Here is a 24,274-nt window from a genome sequence, read left to right as displayed (position 1 = left end):
CGTTTATGAATTTTATATGAAATGAATTTTCTTTGTTAGATAAAATATGCAATTAGTTGTTTAATAAATTAGGTATGACATTAGGTTAATTCAGTTACCTAAATATGTACATACACATTCACATAATTACTATGGAGGAATTATAGAATGAAATATATTAATGCTTTAGGAAAACAGTTGTATTTCTATATACCAGTGATAAATATGTGAATACTGAAATTAAAAATACAATGCCATTTACAATCATTCAAAAAATAAAAGGAATACTTAAGTTAAATCTAACAAAACATGTCCAGGACTTGTATGCTGAAAACTACAAAATGCTGAGGAAAGAAATCAAAGAAGATCAGAATGAATGGACAGACATACCATGTTCATGGATTAGAAGATTCAAATAGTAAAGATGTCAATTCTCCCCAAATTGATATACCAATTTAATACATTTCCTATTAAAATTGCAACAAGGGAAACGGACTTGGCCCAGTGGTTAGGGCGTCCGTCTACCACATGGGAGGTCCGCGGTTCAAACCCCGGGCCTCCTTGACCCGTGTGGAGCTGGCCCATGCGCAGTGCTGATGCGCACAGAGTGCCATGTCACGCAGGGGTGTCCCCCGCGTAGGGGAGCCCCACGCGCAAGGAGTGCCTCCCGTAAGGAGAGCCGCCCAGCGCGAAAGAAAGTGCAGCCTGCCCAGGAATGGCGCCGCCCACACTTCCCATGCCGCTGACGACAACAGAAGCGGACAAAGAAACAAGACGCAGCAAATAGACACAGAGAACAGACAACCGGGGCGGGGGGGGATTAAATAAATAAATAAATCTTTAAAAATAAAATAAAATAAAATAAAATTGCAACAAAAGTTTTTATACATATAGACAATATGAAGTTTATATGGAAAGAAGACAACCAGTGTAGTAGTTTGATATTATTGATGAATTACAAAAAGAAATACTGGAGTATGTTTGTAAACTGGTCTTTTCCTCTGGGCATATTAGATTGTATTGGATTCAGGGGGTTTACAGCACATTTGAGGAGACAGAAGAAAGGATTGGTCAGCTTGAAAACATGGTCTCCAAAAGCAAACATACCAAACAAACAGATGAAGAAAAGAATGGAAAAAGTTGAACAAAGTCTTGGAGATAAACAACAGCAAGAGACATGCAAACATACATGTCATAAGTATCCCAGGTGGAGAAGAGAAAGGAAAAGGGGCAGAAGGAATATTTGAAGAAATAATGGTAGAAAATTTCCTAACCCTATTGAAGGACATAGATATCCATGTCCAAGAAACACAGCATACTCCCATCTGAGTAAATCTGAGTAGACCATCTCTGAGACACATACTAATCAGAATGTCAAATGCCAAAGACAAAGAGAGAATTCTGAGAACAGAAAGAGAAAAGCAATGAATAACATATAAGGCATACCCAATAAGATTAAGTGCCGGTTTCGCATTAGAAACCATGGAGGCAAGAAGACAGTGGTATGATATATTCAGGATACCCCAAGAGAAAACGTCCAGCCAAGAATCTTATATCTGGCAAGATTGTCTTTCAAAATTGAGGGTGAGTTTAGAATATTCACAGATAAATAGAAACTGAGAGAGATTATAACAAAGAGACCGACCGTGCAGGAAATACTAAAAGGTGTGCTATAGTCTGAAAAGAAAAGACAGGAGAGAAAGGCTTGGAAGAGAGTCTAGAAATAGAGATTATATCAGTAAAAGTAACTAAAAGTGCCAAAAGAGTGGTAAAACTAAAATATGATAGATAAAACTCAAAGGTCAAAATGGTTGAAATAAGAACTGCCTTTACAATAATACCATTGAATATAATGGATTAAACTCCCTGATCAAAAGACACAGACTGGTGGAATGGATGAGAAAATATGAGCCACCTATATGTTGTCTGCAAGAGTCTCACTTTAGATCCAAGGATACCCACAGATTGAAAGTGAAAGTCTGGAAAATGATATTCCATGCATATAGTTAAAAAAAAGAGTCACTACACTTAGAATAAACAGACTTTAAAAGACACAAGTAATGTGCAATCTGAGGAGGCAGTCAGGGAAAAAATTCCATTTACCATAGTGACTAAAAGAATCAAATATTTAGGAAAAAACACTTAACCAAGGATGTAAAGTAGTTGTATTCAGAAAACTATAATGCATTGTTAAAAGAAATTTAAAAAGACCTAAATAATTGGAAGACCATTCCATGCTTATGGATTGGAAGACTAAATATCATTAAGATGTCTGACATTGAAATAACAGGTGCAGGCCATTATATATCTTGTCATAATGTACAAAATTGTATGGGAGAGAGTTTCAACTATAATGTAAACTATAATCCACACTTAGTGGCAATGCTGTAATACATGTTGATCAATTGTAACAAAGGTACCACACTAATGAAGGAGGTTGTTAATGTGGGAAAGTGTGGGAGGAGTAGGGAGTGGGGCATATGGGAATCCTGTAAAATTTTTATGTATCATTTATGTAATCTAAGTATCTTTTTAAAAAAAGATATCAATTCTACCCAAATTGATATACAGATTTGATGCATTCCTGGTAAAAATTCTACCAGCATTTTTTGAAGAAATGGAAAACACAATTACCAAATGTATTTGGAACAGTAAGGGGTCCTGAATAGCCAGAAAACCTTAAAAAGGAGAAATGAAGTTGGAGGACTCTCACTTCCACACTTTAAATCATACTGCCTAGCTACAGTGGTAAAAACAGCATGGTACTGGCATAAAAACAGACACCTAGACCAATGGAACAAAACTGATGGTTCAGAAACAGACCCTCACATCTCTGGTCAAGAGATTTTAGACAAGCATGTCAAACCCACCCAGATAAGGCAGAATAGTCTATCCAACCAATGATACTGAGAGAAAGAACTGTATATCCATAGCAAAAAGAAAGAGGACCACTATCTCATACCTTATGCAAAAATTAACTCAAAATGGATCAAAGACCTAAATATAAAAGCAAGAACCATAAAGTTTCTAGAAGAAAATGTAGGAAAACATCTTCAAGACCTGGTGGTAGGTGTTAGTTCTTAAAGGAGATAAGAGAAGGGCTGAGATGGACTACTGATGCCTAATGTATGTAGAAGTTAACTTTACTGTAAAAGTATGGAAATGTATGGAGTTAGTGGTAACACATTATAGTGAGTAACAGCTGGTTTACATATGGGAATGTGACTGTCAAAAGTAGTCTAGGTATGTAAGTGTCAATATGAAAGAAAGTTAGAGAATAATCTAGAGACTGAATAATGCAGAAAACCCAGGGGTGACAATTGTGGTTGATGGTACAGATACAAGAGTGTCCTTTTTGAGCTAGAGCAGATGTACATAACTATTGCAGGGTGGTGGGAATGTGGAGAAGCATGGGAAAAATACAACTGGAGTGACCTATGGACTGTGATTAACAGCAATACTGTAAAACACACATCTATGCAAAAGATGTACTAAGTTGTTAATGGGGTAGTATAGAAAAAGTTTGCCAAAGGTACATAAGACCATGGTTAGTGGTAATAGTCTGATGATATTATCTCACTATCTGTAGCAAATGTTCTGCCACAGTGTGGTATGTTGGTGGGAGGGTGTTGTATAGAAATTCTGCACATAATCATGATTGTTTCATAAGTTTACAACTTCTGTAATAAAAATATATTTTTAAAAATAATAATAATTGGGGGAATCTACACCAAATATAAGATATGGACTATAGTTAGTAGTACGATTTTTTATGATATTCTTTCATAATTTGTAAAACATATCTCACAACAATGCACAGTATTGGTGGTGGGTTGACATATAGGACCCCTTTATGATGCTATGCATGTTTGCTTTGTAAGTTCACAACTTCTATTATACACTTATTGTTTATGTTTATTGTTTATGTATGTTTATGTATAAGTGATTACTTTTTTTAAATGAAAAAAAAATATATGGAAAGACAAACTAGACTAGCTAAGGCAATTTTGAAAAAAAATGAATAAAGAAGGGGAAATAAATTTACCCCATTTCTAGACTGTAGTCTAGAAATGTACCACATAATCAAGACTATGTGGTACTAGCAGACAGACACATACAGATCAGTGTAACAGAACAGAAAACCCAGAAATGGCCCCACACAACTACGGCCAATTGATTTTTGACAAAAATACAAAAGCAATTCAGTGGAGGAAGAATAGTCTTCTCAACAATTGGTGCTGGAGCAGTTGGATGACCATGGGCAAAAACAAACAAACCAAAAACCCTCAACCTAAACCTCATAGCTTAAGCAAAAATTAACTAAAAATGAACCACAGGTTTCAGTGTAAAGTGCAAAATATAAGACTTTTAAAAGATAACATAGGATGGGAAGCGGACTTGGACCAGTGGATAGGTCATTCGTCTACCACATGGGAGGTCCGCAGTTCAAACCCTGGGCCTCCTTGACCTGTGTGGAGCTGGCCCATACACAGTGCTGATGCACGCAAGGAGTGCTGTGCCACGCAGAGGTGTCCCCCACATAGGGGAGCCCCACGCGCAAGGAGTGCACCCCATAAGGAGAGCCACCCAGCACGAAAGAAAGTGCAGCCTGCCCGCACACAGAGAGCTGACACAAGATGATGCAACAAAAAAAAAGAGACACAGATTCCCATGCCACTGACAACAACAGAAGCAGACAAAAGAACAACACACAGCAAATGGACACAGAAAACAGACAACTGGGGTGGGGGATAGGGGGGAAAGGGAGAGAAATAAATTTTTAAAAATATATCTTAAAAAAAAAAAAAGCATAGGAGAAAATCTTCAGTTCCTAGTAATTAGGCATGATACCAAATGCAAGGTCCGTAAAAGGAAAAATTGATAAATTGGACTTCATAAAATTTTTGATGTTTTGCTCTATGAAAGACCCTGTTTAAGAGGATGAACATACAATATACTGGACTGAGAGAAAATATTTATAAATACAATAAAATAAAACTTCATATTCAATAAAGGACCACTATCTACAATATAAAGAACGCTCAAAACTCAAGGGTAAAAATCACACAGTCCAAATTAAAAATGGACAAAAGACATGAATAGACATTTCACTGAAGAGGATATTCAGATGGCAAAAAGCACATGAAAAGATATTCACATCACTATAGCCCCTGGAGAAAAAAATGCAAATTAAAAACACAATGAGCTATCACTACATACCTATCAGAATGACTAAAATAAAAACTGAAGACACCAAATGCTGTTGAAGACACACAGAAACTGAATCTCTCATACGTTATTGGTGGGAATGTGAAATGGGGCAGCAACTTATACAACATTTTGGCAATTTCTTAAAGAAAATACTGGGAGCAGATGTGGCTCAGGCAGTTGAGGCCTGCTTTCCACTTGGGAGGTCCTGAGTTTGGTCCCAGATGCCTCCTAAAAACAAAACAAAATGAAACAACAAGCAAAAAGTTAAAAAACCAACTCAGGGGAACCAATGTGGTTTAGTGGTTGAATGCCAGCTTCCCACATACCAGGTCCGGGGTTCAATCCCCAGCCCTGATGCCTAAAGATAAAAAAGATACTACCATTGGGGGAAATTGAGCAAATATTACATACGCTCTCTCTGTATTATCTTTCTGCATGTGAGTCTACAATTGTCTAAAAATAAAATGTTTTAAAAAAAAGCTAAGCATGCAACTACCATATGACCAAGCAATTGTGCTTTTGGGCATTTATCCCAGAAAAATATAAGCTTATATTTACATAAAAACCTGTTCACAAATGCAAATGTTTATAGCAGTTTTATTTAAAATAGCCAAAATCTGGAAACTACCCAGATATCCTCTAATGGTTGAATGGTTAAACAAACTGTGGTATATTCATGCCATGGAATACTACTCAGCAATAAAAAGGAGTGATTATTGATAAATATAACCTAGATGAATCTCCAGAGAATTATGCTATGTGAAGAAAGCTAGTCCCAAGAGTCTACATAATGTATGAATCCATTTATATTTTTGAAATAACAAAATTATAGAAATGGTGAACAGATTAGTGGGTTGCCAGGAGTTAAAGAAGGTGTGGGGGCAGGAGGGAAGAGCATGTGGCTATGAAAAGGCAACATGAGGAATCCTTGCAGCAATGGAAATGTTCTGTATCTTGACTGTATCAGTGTCGATATCCTGTTTGTGATACAGTACTATAGTTCTGCAAAATGTTACCATTGAGGATAACTGGTTAAAGCGTACTCAGGATCTCTAGGTATTATTATTATTATTACTACAGAATTTGGCTTTCTGCATGCCCACAGTCATGTGAGACAATTTTATAAAATCTCATACTATTTATAGATATCTCCTGACAGTTCTGTTTCCCTAGAGAAACTTGATTTAATACAACCCCTTTAGCTAGTCTCTACGCTCTCCTGAAGTTATCTTTCTTAAAGGCAAATTTGATACTACCCAAAATCATTAGTCTGTTACATGAGCTGGTTTTAGGCTTTTACCAGATATAAGAGCCCATACACCAAACTATTTGTGGTTTCCAATTGTGCAAAACCCTGTCTGACCATGAGATTCCTGAGGGCAGGTACAATAGATTATCTTTTGATCTCTAATGGCTTAACATGCTCCCTAGCACATATTGGGAGTGCATTAAATCTTGACAGGTAAGAAACTCGCTATAAATGTTTATTACCTTTGCTTTTAATCCCAAGAGCCCAGAGGTGTTGATTCTGTATTACCCTCAGAACACTGACCTGCAATCACTCCTGCCAGATACACCAGCCCCACTCGATGGCCTTTGTGGACCATTTCCAAGGGTATACCCAAAATGAGCTGCATAACAAGATTCCCCAGGATGTGCTGAACTCTGCAGAGATAAACACAGTTGTCAAGTATTATGACTTAACCAAGCAATTCTTTCCCTGGGAGATTAATGGACATTGCTGCATTGTTTCTAAATGAGGAATTGCGTGACTAGAATTCTATTCGCTAATTTTTGTAAGTAGAATCTTTTTTACAAATGAAATTTCATATGGATCCTCAAAATGTAAATCAGATAAAAGTGTTTTAGCAGTATAAATTTTATTTTTTAAGTTCTGTTTTATAACTAATAACTTATAACATCAAACAGAGATCAGAGAGGTTGCTTTAAGGTACAGAAACCTGCAATTAGAGGATTTAGATGACAGTTAACATCTTAAGTTAGCCTCAGCATCTGATGTTGTTTCAGTTGCACAATATTGAGAAAATCCTAATTCACTCTTTACTGAGTTCACATTTTAATAGGTTTTAAACAGCCTGTCTTGCAATCTTAGTTTATTCTTCAGTGTAACAGAGATGGCAGAGAAACTTCACCCCCATTTGTACACAAAAACATTTACCTAGCAATACTAGCTAAAGTTCTTATCTCTATGCACAAAAATTGAGCCTATAACATGAGTGCAGGTATTTTTAAATGGATAAAAATATTTTTTTAAATCAAATTCATATTGTTTTGCTTGTAAAACCCCAGAAGTATCTCTGCAGAACACCAGAACAAAATTTGAAAAATTACATTAATCTTTAACTTAGTAGCTATATAACATAATAGATATTTCAGACTAAACCAAAAATTAAAACCAAATAGACATTAGATCTTCCACCAAGTCCAGCAATGTTCATATTAGTTTTAGGATTTCTGTTTTTGCTTATAATTTACCCAAAAATATTCAGCAGATCATTGAAATACTCACCAGACTCTCTGGGGATATCTTGCAGAAAAGATTGCTCACTTTTATACCCACCAGTGTACCCAGACACAACTATCAGTGTTCAAACCATCTTCTAAGACATGAGGAATTAGATATCTTGCAAGGACAGTTACACTAGTTTTTTAGGGACCTCAGACATAAAAAACAATATGAAATATATGCTCTTGAATTTGAATGGGAGATCAAAGAATGGCATCCTATCCTCTGGGAATAGCTTGAGGACAACGTGGCTGATAGCACTCCTGCTGCTGCTCAACCACAATATTGGACGTAGCATAAAGATGAGATACTTTTATATACCTGAAATAGAAATAATAATTTTTTCATCAAAATCCTACCCACTTTTTAAGATCCAACTTAAATCCATGTCATTGTGAAACTATGTCCACTTTGATCTTTCCCTCTTTTTGTTTATATTACTGTAGCTAATCCACAATCTATTTCCCTTTTCCTTTGCCCACCTCCTTTAGCAAGGTTGGAAGAACTAATATTATTAATAACTTTCCCAACCTCTCTTGTTGCTAGGGGTAGACATGCACATAGTTCTGGCCAATGAGATGCAATTAAGAATACTACTAGTAGACATCTAAGAAAGTTTTTGTTTTCTTGACAAAAGGGATGGATGCAAATGGTACCTGCTGCCAACCCTTCCCCCTTCTTCTTGCCTTGAATGAAGAGTTTCAGCAGCCAACTTGCAATCATGACAGAAAGACCAACAGACTAGCAGAGATGCCAGCGTTGGGCTTCACTAAACTGCTGAACCAATCACTTACCTCTGGACTTATTACATTACATGGGGAAAAAATTACCTCTATTTTTTGAGCCACTATTAGTCAGATTTTTTTTTGTTAATCGTATCAAAATCATTCCTAACTGACACAACCTCCATACGTGACATGTCATACACAGCCTTGCTAATGCTTTTTTGAGTGTTTACTTTGTGTCAGGCACTCTGAAAATTATTTATAATCGTCTCATTTCATCACAACAACCTTATGAGAAAGGTCCTATTATTATCCCATTTTACAGATGAGAAAATTAAAGCACAAAGAGGTTAAGTAACTACTGTGTACTATAATGCTATATTGCCTTACATTACTATTTAGCTGACTCTTCATCCTTACACTTTTTTTTTTAGGAGGTCCTGGAGATTGAACCCGGGACCCTCGTATATAGGAAGCAGGTGCTCAACCACTTGAGCTACATCCACTCCCCACCCTTATACTTTTAAAGTCTTTGGGTGCAGGGGCCATGTTTCCTCAGAACATATTTGTTAAATGGGAAACTAAATTCTGGAAGTATCTACAGAAACTGAAGTATTCTTGGTGATTCTGGCCCTGACCTGTCAAACCTCTGATCCATGTGTCCTACCACGGATGCCAATTTAGCCACTGACCAAAAGAGTCATCTTTTCAGGTCCAAGGCACGGTAGGTCGCAGACATGAGGTTGGCTTCACCTAAAGCCACAGATAGGTAGGACCAGCAGCAAGAAGATTCTCATTGTCTGCAGCAGGCATGGTGAGTGAGTCATGGATTTTAAGTGAGGCTGTGAAAGATTATCAGCTTTTAAGAAACTATGCAAATTAAAAGGTAGATGGTACATTTCCTATTGTATGAATTATTCCAGATGGGTAACAGTATTATACATTCATCAATATATATTTAAGTGTAGTTAAAAGGGGAAATTTTAGGATATATATGTTACTAGAATAAAATTTTTTTTAAATCCTTGGAACTGCACAACAAAAACAGTGAACCCTAAGTTAAACCATGGACTGTAGTTAATAGTACAATTATAAAAATGTTCTTTCATAAATTCTAACAAAAGTACCACACCAAAGCAAGGTGCTAATAATAGGATGGTATATGGGAATTCTGTGTTTTATGCATGATTGTTCTGTAAACCCACAACTTCAGGAAGAAAGTTAGGGAGGGAAGGAGAGAGATGAAAGTAGGTTAGTTCATGTAATAATTTTTAAAGGAGTGGGAGAGAGTGGAGTAGCACTAATGCTTCAGTTCTCCAACATTTTATAACCTAAAGGGAACATTTAACATGAAGAAACTAGTGACACATATTTTTGGTTTTGTAATGGTTTGGTCTCTTCATTAATATTTCCTATGTAAATACCACTATTAGACAGTTATAATGCAATGTAGGTGCATTGGACTCAGCATTAAAACCCATGGGTTGAGGTCCTAGCTCGCAACTTAGATGTGTGACTTGGGGTAAGTGACTACATCCCCTAAACCTCAGACATAAAATGGTGAGAGCAATACCTGCCTCCTAGGGTTGCTGTGAGGACCAAATGAGATTATGGTAGTGAAAAGTGCCTTATCAATAGTAAAGCACTGAAAAAAATGTCAGGGGTTACAATGAACTATAGTAATTGTTCTTGACATCAGTGACTTAACTGACATTCCATACCCAGCATGTACCAGCATGTACGAGATGAACCTCCAGGCTTCTTCCCTCTTGTCAGGACGGTAGCTAAAAGGACTCTCCAAGATGCCTGTGTCCAACGTGATCCACTGTTTCTGAGGCTTCCACACGGTATAGTATATAAACACTGCCAGCTGACAGGGAGAGGCAGGCATAAACATTAACCACACGTTCTTCAGAAAGTGGCCCAACTAAAGTCCATAGGCGGTTACTTGCTTTAAGTGATTAACCCTCAAGTGGGCCACGTTGCAGCATGTGCTTAGAAGATAATAGGAATTCATTTCCCCACCATGCCAGTTGTGGTCATATCCTACCTCCTCCAACCCTTAGGAGCAGTCCTAGACCACATGCCCCCTTTCTGAACCCCTTTCCCCTCCTCTTCCCCACTCTGCTCTTTGGCATTAAATTCTCCACCATTTCTCTCCCACTCTTAAATACTCACTGCCCTCATCTTCCCATCCCCACCATTTAATCTTTCATTTCCAACTTAATATAAAGTCAAGTCAATGCTCACTTCCAAAGAATAGAACAGAGAAAGGGAAAACAGGAACTTTAAGGTGGAGATAGCTGGCAAGCCCTGTCTTAGCAAGTAATGAAAATTAACCTCCCCAGTGATGTCCTGGGGATACCTGATAGGATGTGATAAGAAGGATACTTTACCTCTGTCTAACCTATATCCCCATCTAATCATGAGATAAACATCAGGCAAACTCTGATTGGTGGGGTGCAGGGTGTACATTCTACAGGATCCCTGGCCAGAACTCCTCAAGACTCTAAAGATCATGAAAAACAAAAAGTCTGAAGAACTGTCACAGACCAGAGGAGATTGGGAGACGTGACAACCAAATGGAATGTGTTACCCTGGATTGGATCCTGCAGCAGAAAGAGGACATTAATGGAAAAACTGGTAAAATCCAAATCAACTCTGGAGTCCAATTAATAGTAATATACCAGTGTCAGTTTCTTAGTTTTGACAAATGTACCATGGGAAATGTAAGATGTTAACAATGGGGGCAATTGGATAAGGGGTGCACAGTATACAGGAACTCTAAACTATCTTTGTACCTTTTCTGTATATCAAAAATTATTCCAAAAACATTTTTTAATTGTTTAAAGGAAACTTTAAAAAAAAAAATTAAGTCAACCCTGATCCTCTCTGAGAGGTGAATGTCTCTGTACCTGCTCCATGACTCTTCCAAGGAACATTGCCGTCTCCTTAACACTTACTGGCTAGAAAGGCATGTTTTGTACCATGTGCCCTTAACCCATTCTTTAGTCCTCACCCCACCCCCACAGCTGATTGGACCATACACAGGCCAATCATTCCATAGGCTGATCTGTGGCCTGACATGACCTGTGTGAAAAGGTAAGCTGGCCTGACCAAGGCAATTAGCACTGAGAACAGAAGCTGGAAGGATACAATGAGGTAGGGTGCTGAGAAGGACAAAGAATCTGGATACAGATCTGAAATTTCTGCTTCAGGTCCTAATGGCTTCCAAGTTGCAGGTATTCTCACAGTAAAACCACTTGTTCTGGACAAAATTTAGAACTATGCCCCTTCAACAAAAACTCATCTTAACAAAGCTTCTCATAGGAATGTTTACATATTAGCCTTACTTTTATCTGAGCCGTAAGAGGCTTGGCCTCTGTTAAAGGGAGTTGAGACATCAGTGGGAATTAGGGCTCCTGAAGTTACACCCCACAGGCAGCCACCCTCTGCCAATTTCTTTTTTTTTTTCAGGTTTATTTTATTTATTTCTCTCCCTTCCCCCCATTGTATGCTCTCTGTGTCCACTCGCTGTGTGTTCTTCTGTGTCCACTTGCACCCTCAGTGGCACGGGGAAACTTCATCTCTTTTTGTTGCGTCATCTTGCTGCGTTAGCTCTCGGTGTGTGTGGCGCCACTCCTGGGCGGGCTGCGCTTTTTTCACATGGGGCGGCTTCCCATGCAGGGAGCACTCCTTGCACATGGGGCACCCCTACGCAGGTCTGCCAATTTCTTTATGCAACATCATAGTAGGTGTGATGGTTAGGCTAATTTGGTAACTCAGCCAGGTAATTGTGCCCAGTCGTTTGATCAAGCAGCACTGGGCTAAGTGTAATACAAGGACAATTATGGACTTTAGTCACCAGTGACTTTGCTGCATAGAGATTGCCATCAGCAATGACTTTACCCAATCAGTTGAATGCCTTAAAAGGGGAAGTGATTTCAGCATTCAGAGAGAATTTCCCAGCTCATCTTTAGACAGCCAACGTCTCCCAGAAACTCATCAAGGACCTTCATTGCCTTACATCCAGAGCCCTGCTTTGTAGCCTGCCTGTGGAACCTGTACTTGTGCATCCCCATGGTCAAGTGAGAGACTCTTTAAAAATCACATACTATTGACAGATGTCTCCTGTTGATTCTATTTCCCTAGAGAACCCTGACTAACACAGTAGGGGAGTAAAAGCTGGGTGTGACAAGACTCAGGAGATGCCTAGTCCTGGCCTAGGCACTATGTAAACTCGGGCAAGTCATTCCACCTTTCTGGGCCTTGCGTCTTCTTTTGGAAAATAAGAGGACCGGCTAGATCAGAGTCTGAAAACACAGACTCATGCATAAAGTAGACATAGAGAACCCCAATTTTTTTTTCCTTCCAAAATTTGGAGGCAACCTAAAATTGTTCTAAATATATGTCTCCAGAAAGACCTTTCCAATCAATTCAAGTCGGCTCATGATAGCAAACAAATTTGCAACCCCAAGATTGTACCCCACTAGCTAAAATGAAACAAAGCTACTGAAATTAGAGTCACTCCTGGGTAGGGAACCTGTTAGAAAGATGAAACTCAACCCTTCATTGAAAGTGACCAGGAGCATAGGAAAAACCTAAAAAGAGAGCTCTAGAGAGGGTGAGATTGAGGTTCTTTCTGCTGTACTTACTACCAAAGAGCTCTCTTCTTACATGTTTTCCAGCCATTTAAAAATTCACATTCTACATCTCCAAATCATGCATCTAAACTCCAGCATTTGGTTGCAACTCCCCAGTGGTACTTATACCATCCAACCCATTTACCTCTGCAAGACTGATGGTGATGATGAAGACAGGGGGTGGGAGGCAGTTAGCTCGATCCAAGTATGTTCTTCGGGCCTCTTCAGGAAGCATCCATTTTGAGACAATACTGTACACCTTTCTATCCTTGAAGGGAGCTTTATATTCCACATCCTCTCTCAATTCTTTCTCTTCCTCCAGCTCTTCTTTGATCTCTCTTGCCATATTCAGATTCATACTATCCATCTCCAATTCATGAGCAGTGGCCATTGTCCTGGGTCCTCCCTCCACCTGAATGGGACATGAATGTCAGGGAAAAATAGATGACCCCATAGCTTTCAGGCCATGGCTCTTTCCTAGGCTCTCTGGCACAACCATTCATTTTCAGACCTTCTGTATATTAATAGAAGGCAGCTTAAGATAATCAAAATGATCCCTGGTGCCCAAACACTCATAATGTCTACTCCACCATCACCATTACATAATTATGGCAAAGGACTAAGGTCTTTCCAAATGAGGGAAAGGGCTCCCAGGGGTCACCTTTGGTTTCACCTACTGCCCCACCCAAGGAGGTGCACTGGAACCTTGAAATAGCAACCCTACCTCATATTGTCTTTCCTTACCCTCTGCCACTGACTTTCACTCAACCATTAGTGTAAAAGATGGCTTTGCCATGAGGTGATTTGTCTCAGAGCCCAAACCAGGCACATTGCATAAATGAACACAGCTTTGTCTAACTTCAATGAGCAGTCTCATTTCCCTTCTTAGTTGCATCTTGCTTCTATTCTAGGCCAAATTCAGGTTTCTGGTTTCAGATTCAGAATTCCTCACCCTCAGCTCCCTCCAGCCCCTGACACCCACTAGTCTGCTTTCTGTCACTATGTAAATAACTATTCTGGGTATTTCAAATGAATAGAATCACACAATATGTGACTTTTTTGTCTGGCTTTTTTCACATAGCATCTTTTCAAGATTTGTCCTTGTATCATGTATCAGTATGTCCCTTTTATGGCTGAATAATATCCCATTGTATGTATATACCACATTTTGTTTATCCATTTATCTGTTGATGAACATTTGGGTTGTTGCCACCTTTTGGCTATTGTGACTGGAGTTGCTATGAACATTCATATAGAAGATTTTGTTTGAACACCTGTTTCTATTCTCTGAGGTATATACTTAGGAGTGGAATTGCTAAGTATATGTTTAACTTATTGAGGAACACTCAGATTCCATTTGAAAGTGGAAAGTGGGAATAATGATAGTAACTACCTCCAGCAATGCTGGAAAAGTTGAGATGATGCACTTAAAGCACTTCTTAGACCAGTATTTGGCACATAATAAATACTCCATAATTAGTTATTGACTATGGATGGATGAGTGAGTGTGTGGATGGATAAATGGAAGGAATGGGGCTGGAGCTGAGGCCCATTTTTATACAGCAAGTTACATAGAAAGGGGTCAAATTAAATTTACTTTCAAATGAATCTCATTAGGCAAGATTCCAGGTTACAATACATTGTATTCAATACATTTAGGGAAGAAAATCTTCCTTTTATTTTCATTTTTCCTAGCAACTTTTCTGAAAACAGAAGGTTCTTCCTTTCCCTACATCTTCCCACCTCTCCCACTCCTATTCCCACTCCCCAGAGCCAGACGTTAAGCCTATAGGACAACTGTTCCATTAGCTTTTCTTGAATAGTGATGATTATTTCTAGTTTTTGCCATTTCTCATAATTTGAAAAACCTACAGTGTGGATTTAAGGTGAGCAAGTTTTAACCACAAATATGAAAGTGTTTTAAAAGCAAATTCAATAAGAGATGATTAACATTAAGCCACAGCATAAATTTAAATACCATGCATGATAATTTTATGAGAAAATAACATTCTACATTACTAACAATACAATTTTATATTTATAAAAGGGATTAGAGGGAAGTGGATGTGGCTCAAGCATTCGGGCTCCCGTCTACCATATAGGAGGTCCAGGGTTTGATGCCCAGGGCCTCCTGGTGAAGGCACGCTGGCCTGTGTAATGAGCTGGCCCATGCAGAGTGCTGGCCTGCATGGAGTGCTGGTCTGCATGGAGTGCTGCCCTGCACAGGAGTGCCTGGCCCACACGGAGAGCTGGCACAGCAAGATGAAGCAACAAAAAGAGACACAGAGGAGAGACAATAAAAGACGCAGCAGATCAGGAGCTGAGGTCACGCAAGAGAATGATCATCTCTGTCCCAATCTGGAAGGTCCCAGGATCTGTTCCCAGAGCTGCCTAATGAGAATACAAGCAGACACAGAAAAAACACAGCGAGTGGATGCAGAGAGCAGATGATGGAGGGAAGGGGGAGAAATAAATTTTTAAACATTTTTTAAAACTTTAAGATAGATAGATAGATAGATAAATGGAACTGGAAAGAGGAGTGGATATAGCTCAGTGGTTGAGCACCTGCTTCTCATGTACAAGGTCCTGGGTTCAATTCCCAATACCTCCTCAAAAACAGGGACTAGAAAAATAAGGATTACATTTTCCCCTAAATTTTCTCTTTTCTCTAAATTTCAAAATTTCCAGAAATTTTACATATTCAAGCCCACACATTTTAAGTATTTAGTGAAACGTATTTCCTGTGCCGCAAAGACATCTGACCCATTTGATTTAACCAAGACTTGTTGCATGTTTGCTTTCCCCCTTGGTGTATGCAGTAAAAGGATGTGGTATGTAGTACCAGCTACTTTAGGCTCTAGCAACAGATGAAACCATTGCCTCTTTTACCCTTAAAGATGACGGGTAATGATTACAGCATGTGTTTTTTCCCCTTCTTCTCAGTCATCACTATCACCCCTTTGACGCCCATACCTGCCTGCTCTGTTCCCTAGGGCAGGGACCACTCTCAGACTACCTTCTCTCCAGCACCTGCATTGGGATGCTCACAGATGCTCCACCCCACCTCTGATATCCTCTGTCCCTCCCATTCCTATATTCTCCCCACACACCTGAATTTCTGAACATGGTTAACTACCTTGAAAGTATTACCAATCAGATTGGAAATACAGAACAAGATTGATCATATTCCATACTTAGGAAGCCAGGTAGAAATGGGTGCAGCTGACGGGGGGTAAACTGATGCAGTCTTTTTGGAAGGCAATTAATTGGGCAGCATCTATAAAATGTAAAAAGCATATACTCTTCAAAAGAACAGTCCTACTTCTAGAAATCTAGCCTAGAAATGTATTTGAGTAAGTACACAAAGGTATATTGCAGGGATGCTCAATGCAGAACTATTTAAAGTAGTGAAAAAGTGTAGACAACCTAAACATTCTCCAATAGGGGTGCTGCATTTTCTTAGGTAGTTCTTCCTTATACAATGCTGAAATCTCACCAGCATTCCCATGCCTGGGCCCAAGGTTTCCCTACCTGGAGCCTCACAAAGCAAGTCTAATCTAAGGTCCTGTTGTCATTAATTTTGTCCTTTCTTGGGTGTGGCCTGTATAAACCCCATGGATTCTACAGGTCAAAGTTGGGGTAGTGACTGGAAGTACTAGATTTCTAGAATTCTTGGAGGCCAAACTGACCAGATCAGGAGTCTCAAATTAAGTCAGCAACAATTACAACACAGAAATCAAAGCATCCACAGCTATCAAATTATCTACTTGGTCACTCTCAATCATAGTTACTCATGGAGTGGAACTGTGTACTGAATCGACTGCTTTCTTACATACTCATTAAGCAAATATCATGCCAGTTACTCAAGCTTGAAGTCGTCTTGATGTCATGCCTCACCTCCTACCTCTTACCAACAGCAAGTTGGTGCCAACTCTTTTTTTTTTTTACTAAAGTTAATAGATCACAAAGAACATTACATTAAAAAATATAAGAGGTTCCCATATAACCCACTCCCCACCCCCCCATCTTTTTTGTAAATTGTACTTTTTTGAAGATATATACATCTCAAAAAATGTTATATTAAAAAACATAAGAGGTTCCAGTATACCCCCCACCTCCCCACCCCACTCCTCCCACACCAACAACCTCCCCCATCATTGTGGCACACTCATCGCACTAGGCGAACACATTTTGGAGCACTGCTGTACCACATGGATAATGGTTTACCCTGTAGTTCACACTCTCCCCCAGTACATTCAGTGGGTCATGGCAGGATATATAAAGTCCAGCATCTGACCCTGCAATATCATTTAGGACAACTCAAAGTCCCAAAAATGCCCCCACATCACATCTCTTCTTCCTTCTCCCTGCCCTCAGCAACTACTGTGGCCACTTTCTCCGCCTCAGTACTAAAATTTCTTCTATTACTAGTCAATAGTTTTATAGCAGAATATCAGTAAGTCCACTCTAATCCATATTTTATTCTCCATTCTGTGGATCCTGGGATTTTGATGTCCACTCCACCTCTAGATCAAGAGGGTGCTTAGATTCCACATGGATGACAGATGCAATTCTTCTGCTTGCACCAACTCTTTTTTGAAATGCCGCACACACTGATCAACAACAGCTGTGAAACGTTCTTATCCTGCCAGCAGGGAACAACTAGGGTAGATAGGTCAAAAGAATGCCTCTAGCCTCTGGTAAAAATGGAGATATTCCCCCTGCACACCAAGAACCAAAGGTGTTCCCTTCATGACTGGCAAGTATTCCTAAGAAAAGGAATCATGCAAAGACTTTCCCACTTCCTCTCCCTACTTAGGATATGCATTGCTCTTGTTATGAATCTCAGAACTGGCATATTAACCAGGATTGGAAAGGACAAGTTTATGCTCATCTTCTCAGAATTAGCGTATATTCTTAAAAAAAAAAAAAAAAAAGATATTTTCATATGATTGACACTGACAGGGGATCTTTCCAGACATTTCAGATACCCAACTCCTTATATAATAGATAGCATTCCCCAAAATTATGTTGTAAATTATAGCCAAAAAAGTTTAAGTGATTATAAAATTAGTTGTTTAAACAGTATGAACCATAATTAACACTTGCACCTGGATCCCAAAGAAGAAAAGAAAAAAAAAGTCCTAGTTAGTTGTGCCTCTTTTCATCTTTTAGTAAAGTTTAATCTCTCTCTTGAATAATTTGTGCACTGACTGAAGCACTCGTGAAAATAACTCCCCAAAGCACTTTTCCTTGTATCTCTATGACACGCATGGTGGTTATATTGGTATCAGAGATCCTAGACACCACTGAGCTTGACACACTCCATCCCAATGTATGTAAAACTTCTATCTGTGGAGGGAAAAAAATACCACTTTCCCATGCTCTTCATTTCCATCACTGGCATTATCAAGTAATTTATTTTTAAGTCTTTTCTACTTTGCCTCTAAGAAACAAAGTGTTTAATCTCTGCATGCAAGTTATATAAAAGTTATAACTGGACAACCACCAAACACCAAGGAACCAAGACTCCACATCTGCAAGCAGGAGAGTCCTATCATCAGCCATGTGGGATCAAAGCTCCCTCTCAATTAAGAGGTGGAGTGGGCATCACCATCCCAGAGTCCTCAGCATTGGGAATAAAATATGGACTAGAGTGAACTTACTAATATTCTACTATAGAATTATTGTGACTCTATCAATACAAGAAATTATATCATTGATGTGGAGACAGTGGCCACTGGAGTTGCTGAAGGCAGGGAGAGGGAAAAAGGTGTGATATGGGGGCATTTTGGGGACTTGGAGTTGTCCTGAATGATATTGCAGGGACAGATGCAGGACATTATATATTCTGCCACAACCCACTGAATGGACTGGGAAAGAATGTAAACTACCATGCAGTGTAGCAATGCTCCAAAATATATTCATCAAAAGCAATGAATGAAAGAAGTTGTTGATGTGGGAAAAGTGGGGGCTGTGGGGAGTGGGGCATATGGGAATCTCCTATATTTTTTTAATGTAAAATTTTGTGTGATCTATATCTTTTTAAAATAAAAAAAAAACAAAAAACACACTGATAGTCCAGGGACTGAAATCTCAATAGAGATTCGCAAATATCAGCTTTGGATACTGCTACTTAAATGTTCATGAGAGGTAAGCCTCTGGCAGACAGTGTATTTGATAAATGAGTTTTATGAAGTTAAAAATTATAAAGGCTGGTTGTTCCTTAAAAAAAAACAACACTTATGACTGGTAGAGAATGAGAGTCATTTGAGATGTCAAGGTGGAGCAATAGCCCTAGCTCCAGGCAAAAGCCAGTCATTCAACTCACCATTTACACAGCGCCTTTGATGGTAGCTAATGAAATATAAAAATTTTAAGTGTTGAATTTGCAAATGTCAAGGATTTCCACTGTATTCTGTTGACAACACTTTCGTAGTGGTCATTTGTCAGTGTTCTTGGAGAATTCCTCTTTTATGAATCTTGGTGAGCAGCAGGAACCACCTCTCACTACAAAAGTTAAAAATGCTCAATACTCACTTTTTCATGTCCCTAGGCACCCTGGCTTGACCAATCAGATGTATTTGCTTAAGATTTTTGAAACTGGAGCTAGGGAAAGGGAAAATTCATTATAGTGGTTGCAGCGCTGGCAACAACATCCAGTACCCAGACAGGCTTACCACTGAGGTCACTGTGGCATCCAGCATCCAGTGCCAGCTGTATTGGTAATAGAGGTTGTGCCACCCAGCATTCAGCAGCAACAACAGGGCTGCCTCACCAACCTGGCACTGTGGTGTGATTTTGGTGTAGTTTTAAGTGCCTGGTCTCCTTTTGCACCTGCTTATCTCCAAATTTTGTTCCTACAGACTTCTGGTGATTCTGTAACCTATCCAATGTGCTTTCAATAAAATTCATTTTCTAGAATCAGATTTTTTTCCCCCTGGCAACCTGGAACCCTGACTGATACCCCTAAATAACCAAGAAATTCTTCTAAATCCTATCTGGGGGCCTTCCTATTGCAAGTTAATCTCATTTCTACTTATTCTGTGTTTGGGAGACAGAGAAGGAGATCTGGTTTTTGGTTTAAACTCTGGAGCTTCCTGGCCATGTGACCTGGAACAGGTTTTTTCTTGGCTCTAAGCCTCGGTTTTCTCACCTGTATAATGAACACTCTGAACTAGACCGGTTGTTCCCAAAACTGGTTATGTGTTAGCATTCATTTTTCAACATGGTCCCAATTCCTGGGACCATTCTTGAGGACACTAAGTTAATAGATTTAGTAGATCTCTAACAAGTAACACCAAATGAAGTGGGGACCTTTGAGAACCACAAACTAAGGATCTCCAAGGACTGCTCCAGCTCACATACTCTCTCATCCTCTAATGGAGGACAGAGATGGTTTCAGTGCTTTATTCCTATACCCTGAACAGTTCCCGGCCCAGAGCAGGTGTTCAAAAAATATTCACGTGCTCACTTTACCAGCACATATACTAAAACTGGAATGAGGGAAGCAGATGTGGCTCAGCTGATAGAGCATCTGCCTACTATATGGAGGGTCCAGGGTTCAAACACAGGGCCTCCTGGCCAGTGTGGCAAGCTGGCCCACACACAGTGCTGATGTGCGCAAGGAGTGCCCTGCCATGCAGGAGTATCCCCCGCGTGGGGGAGCCCTATAAGCAAGGCCTGTGCCCTGCAAGGAGAGTGGCCCTGCGTGAAAAAAGCGCAGCCCACCCAGAAGTGGCACTGCACACACGGAGAGCTGACGCAGCAAGATGATGCACCAAAAAAGAGACTCAGTTTCCCAGTGCTGCTGGATAATGTAAGCAGACACAGAACACTCAGTGAATGGACACAGAAAGCAGACAAGGGGGGAAGGGGAGAGAAATAAAATAAATCTTAAAAAAAACTTGGAATGATACAGAGAAGATAAGCATGGCCCCTGCAGAAGGATGACACACAAATCATGAAGCGCTCCATATTTTTAGACCATAAACCAAAAGAAGATGAATTTTGACTAGTTTCTTCTGTCGCTGTCTGTCTATCCTTGCATTTGAAAGAAAGGACTCTGGGACTTTTACTCTGTTCCCTGATCAATGACAGAGTCTTCTGAGGACATTCCAAGACAGTATATAATCCTGAGGTCTACTTGGATTCCCTATAGATAATATTTCAAGGGAGATGCCCTATTGGTTTTGACTGGATATTCATATAAACTTAAAGAGATGAGTGTTAGGGTTAACCCTTCTCTGTAAGTTTTGAGTTTATATTAAGTTTCATCCCATGTATAAAACCATTTTTTCCTATGAATAATTTTTTTGTGTTGGGGGTATAAAAGGAAAGCAGAATGTTTTATCATGATTTTTGCTTCAGCAACATTAGGACAAATTAAAAGTCTTAAACTCTGGTGCCCCTCCTCCCCTGCAAAAAAAAAGTGTATCTCAGCAAGGGACACATGGAAACTCTTTACACTATTTGCAACTTTTCCATAAATCTAAAATTATTCCAGAGCATAAAGTTTAAAAATAAATACTTGAGGGAAAAAGAAGGGAGTGAGGTAGAGAGGGAGAGAGAGGGAGGAAGGAAGGAGGAAGGGGAAGAGAAAGGGAGAGAGGGGCGGAGGGAGGGAGAAAAATTCCATCCACACCACATTAATTGAGTCTTTGTGGCAGTTTATGTTGAAAAGAGCCTCCCACCACCTTTTCCACTGTACCACCCCTGTGTTATTCTGCTGTCATTGAGTTGTCAGAGATCTGTGAAACGGCCATGTTGCAATGGCTACAAAGGAAGAGCTAGTCATCTACCTTTAAGAAAAACCATTCCTTGTACTTGGCACTGTGAAAACCTGAGTTCTACTCCCAACAGCCACACTTAATTTCACTGGGCCTCAGTTTCCTCAACGTGGAGGTCATTTCTACCCTGAGTATCTCCTAGGTTTGGTGTGAGAATCGAGTACAATAATGAGAGCAACCATAATAGTGAGCCTTTGCTGTGTGCCAGGTTCCATTCTAAACACTTAATGAGCATTCTCTTCGTTAATTTTCACAACCGTCTTCTGAGGTAGGATAATAACATCCCCATTTTATGGATAAGGAAACTGAGGCTCAAGGTCTTACAGCTGGTGAGGAGATGAGCTGAGAAAGGAGCCCAGGGCATCCCACTCCAATGACCCTGCATGTTCCCCTGCCTGGCGATGTCTAAGCACCAAGTGTTACAGAAGTATACATCTTCATTTTGGTAATTTTCCTCCCGCCCTTCCCTCCGCCCTCATCTCCCAGAGCTATAAAAGAATTGGCAAGTCACCACCCCTAAAGATGAGGTCGGGAATGCTCACCTCCCCATTGCTGCCTCAGGGAGTCCAAAGGGAGACACATGTCCAGAAAAGGGATTTGCCTCTCGGTAAACACTAAGGACTAAGTCAGGCTCCCCTTCCCTTCCTTACCTCATCCAGGAGAGCACTGGCAGGGTCACCACTCTCTGGACAACTCTTCTTTAGTGGAAGAGACTTTTGATAACTAGTTTCTAATGCTTTCCTAGCTGCATTCAGACTTTAAATGTCTGAATTGGCCTTTTAAAACAGCTGGCCCCACCCATCCGTCATGCCAGGCGGGCCGCTGCCCGGCTGAGTCCACCCTCAGTGTGGTCTGGAAGCCCAGGAGGCAGGCTGTGCTGAGGGGACCCACTTGCTGCCCAGCTGGGCCTGGTGGGGAGGTTTTTGGTGGTGTTGCCAGGCAACCTGGGTAATTGGAGAGGGCACAGATTGGACTTCTCGGCTACAGAGATTAACAGACTTCTTCGTCACACTGCAAACCATCATTACGCCCAGGTCCAGAGGCCCGCAGCAATCATTCTGTGGTTATAGCCCGAAGGGATGCCTTTTTAGCTACAGAAATTAAGAACTGACTTTCCAATATTATGGGTTTGTGGTGGTGGTTGTTTTCATTACATATCTTGAGAATTCACTTGGAATAAATAGGCAAAAGATTTAAAAATAAAAATGCCTTCACAAACCCCTGTTTCCAAAGTTTGCCTTTTATCCTGAAGCAAGCCCAGCTTGTCCTCAGTTGTGAAGGCAACTCTGCTTCCTGAGGTCCCCGCACAGCCCCCTGTGGGCTAAAAGGTGGCAATGGTCTGGGGCAGGGGGCAGGGGAAACCAGGGTCTTGGTCATGTGCAGGGCCTTTCAGCAGAAGGGATAGACAGTATTTCTTTGTGTCCCTCTTATTCAAAGGCAATCATGGTGCCTCACCCTTTCCAGTCTACAGAACTACCGTCACTTTTATTACTCAAGTGGATCCTCCCCTCTGCTCTCTGAAGACATCACCATTGTCCCCATTTTACAAATGAACATCTAAGGCAAAAACAGGCACCCAGGAAAGCCAGGGCACAAACCCACTTACCAGAGGCCAGATCCTGGGCCTCTCCCCTATGCTACGCTGCCTCCCCACAGACATATTTAAAGGATGTGTTACATATATATATGTACATATCCTATTACGATAGCAATAACAATGGCAATAATACACCCTGGTGTGTAAGATACAGGCATTTCATCCTGAGCCTCGTACCATCCTCAACAGGTCGCCCTTGTTGATTGTGGCTGGGCTTTCAAAGCTGCCTGGAAGAATTCCCAAAGACAGAGACACTACTCAACTGAGTTAACAGACCTAACACACCAGAGCACAGGGCTGGAGGAAAGCCCTGGCTCTGAGCCCTTTCCTCTTAATTCAAGGACTTGGCTCTATCTGATAGCATTATGGTACCAACTCTGTCCCTAAAATAAGGAGGCAGAACCATGGTTTTCTCTAGATATTTGTAGGTGTTTTTCAAAGGGCTTCCAACTCCTCATCTACAATAATTCTTATCGAGATGTCCATGGATGGAGTGAACAATTGCCCTGGTGTGCACAGGATTGAGGGGTTTCTCTGGACCTGGGACTTTCAGTGCTAAAACCATGACTGTCCTGGGCAAATCGATCTTGGACCACCTGCATCAGAACCTTATGGGGAGGTTAGGTGAATGATGGCTGGTTCTGATTCTGGGGTGGTGGTTCTTAATGCTACCTATACAATAGAATCACCTGAGATTTGTCAATGCAGTGATGTCTGGGCCTTGCCCCAGGTCAGTGGAATCAGTCTCTGGGGCTATGCCAAGACTGGGAACTCTAGTCCCAGAGATGAGGATTCAGAGGGTC

General features: G+C 40.2%; 1 protein-coding gene and 1 non-coding gene across 3 annotated transcripts in view; one reads left to right on the top strand and one right to left on the bottom strand.

The window, feature by feature from the left end:
- The window catches only part of RHBDL2 (rhomboid like 2), a 45,751-nt gene that overhangs the window by 14,146 nt on the left and 7,331 nt on the right, over window positions 1-24,274 (bottom strand). The window contains exons 1-4 of one of the 2 annotated variants that reach the window (XM_004467118.5): window positions 22,525-22,610; window positions 13,231-13,497; window positions 10,164-10,312; window positions 6,743-6,855 (exon numbers count right to left, since the gene is read on the bottom strand). In XM_004467118.5, coding sequence (XP_004467175.1) covers window positions 6,743-6,855; window positions 10,164-10,312; window positions 13,231-13,476 — 508 coding nt within the window. In that variant the 5' untranslated portion in view covers window positions 13,477-13,497; window positions 22,525-22,610. Of the gene's footprint in view, window positions 1-6,742; window positions 6,856-10,163; window positions 10,313-13,230; window positions 13,498-22,524; window positions 22,611-24,274 lie in introns of those variants that run through there. The other variant, XM_004467117.5, reaches the window with a different exon arrangement.
- LOC111766229 (U6 spliceosomal RNA) lies at window positions 20,967-21,068 on the top strand. Its single transcript, XR_002798326.2, has one exon. It is a non-coding gene; the product is annotated as a U6 spliceosomal RNA (small nuclear RNA).

The sequence above is a fragment of the Dasypus novemcinctus genome, chromosome 9 (genome assembly GCF_030445035.2).
Source record: "Dasypus novemcinctus isolate mDasNov1 chromosome 9, mDasNov1.1.hap2, whole genome shotgun sequence".
Lineage (NCBI taxonomy): Eukaryota > Metazoa > Chordata > Mammalia > Cingulata > Dasypodidae > Dasypus > Dasypus novemcinctus.
Note: the sequence above shows the minus strand (reverse complement) of the source record. Positions and strands in the feature narration are given on the sequence as shown.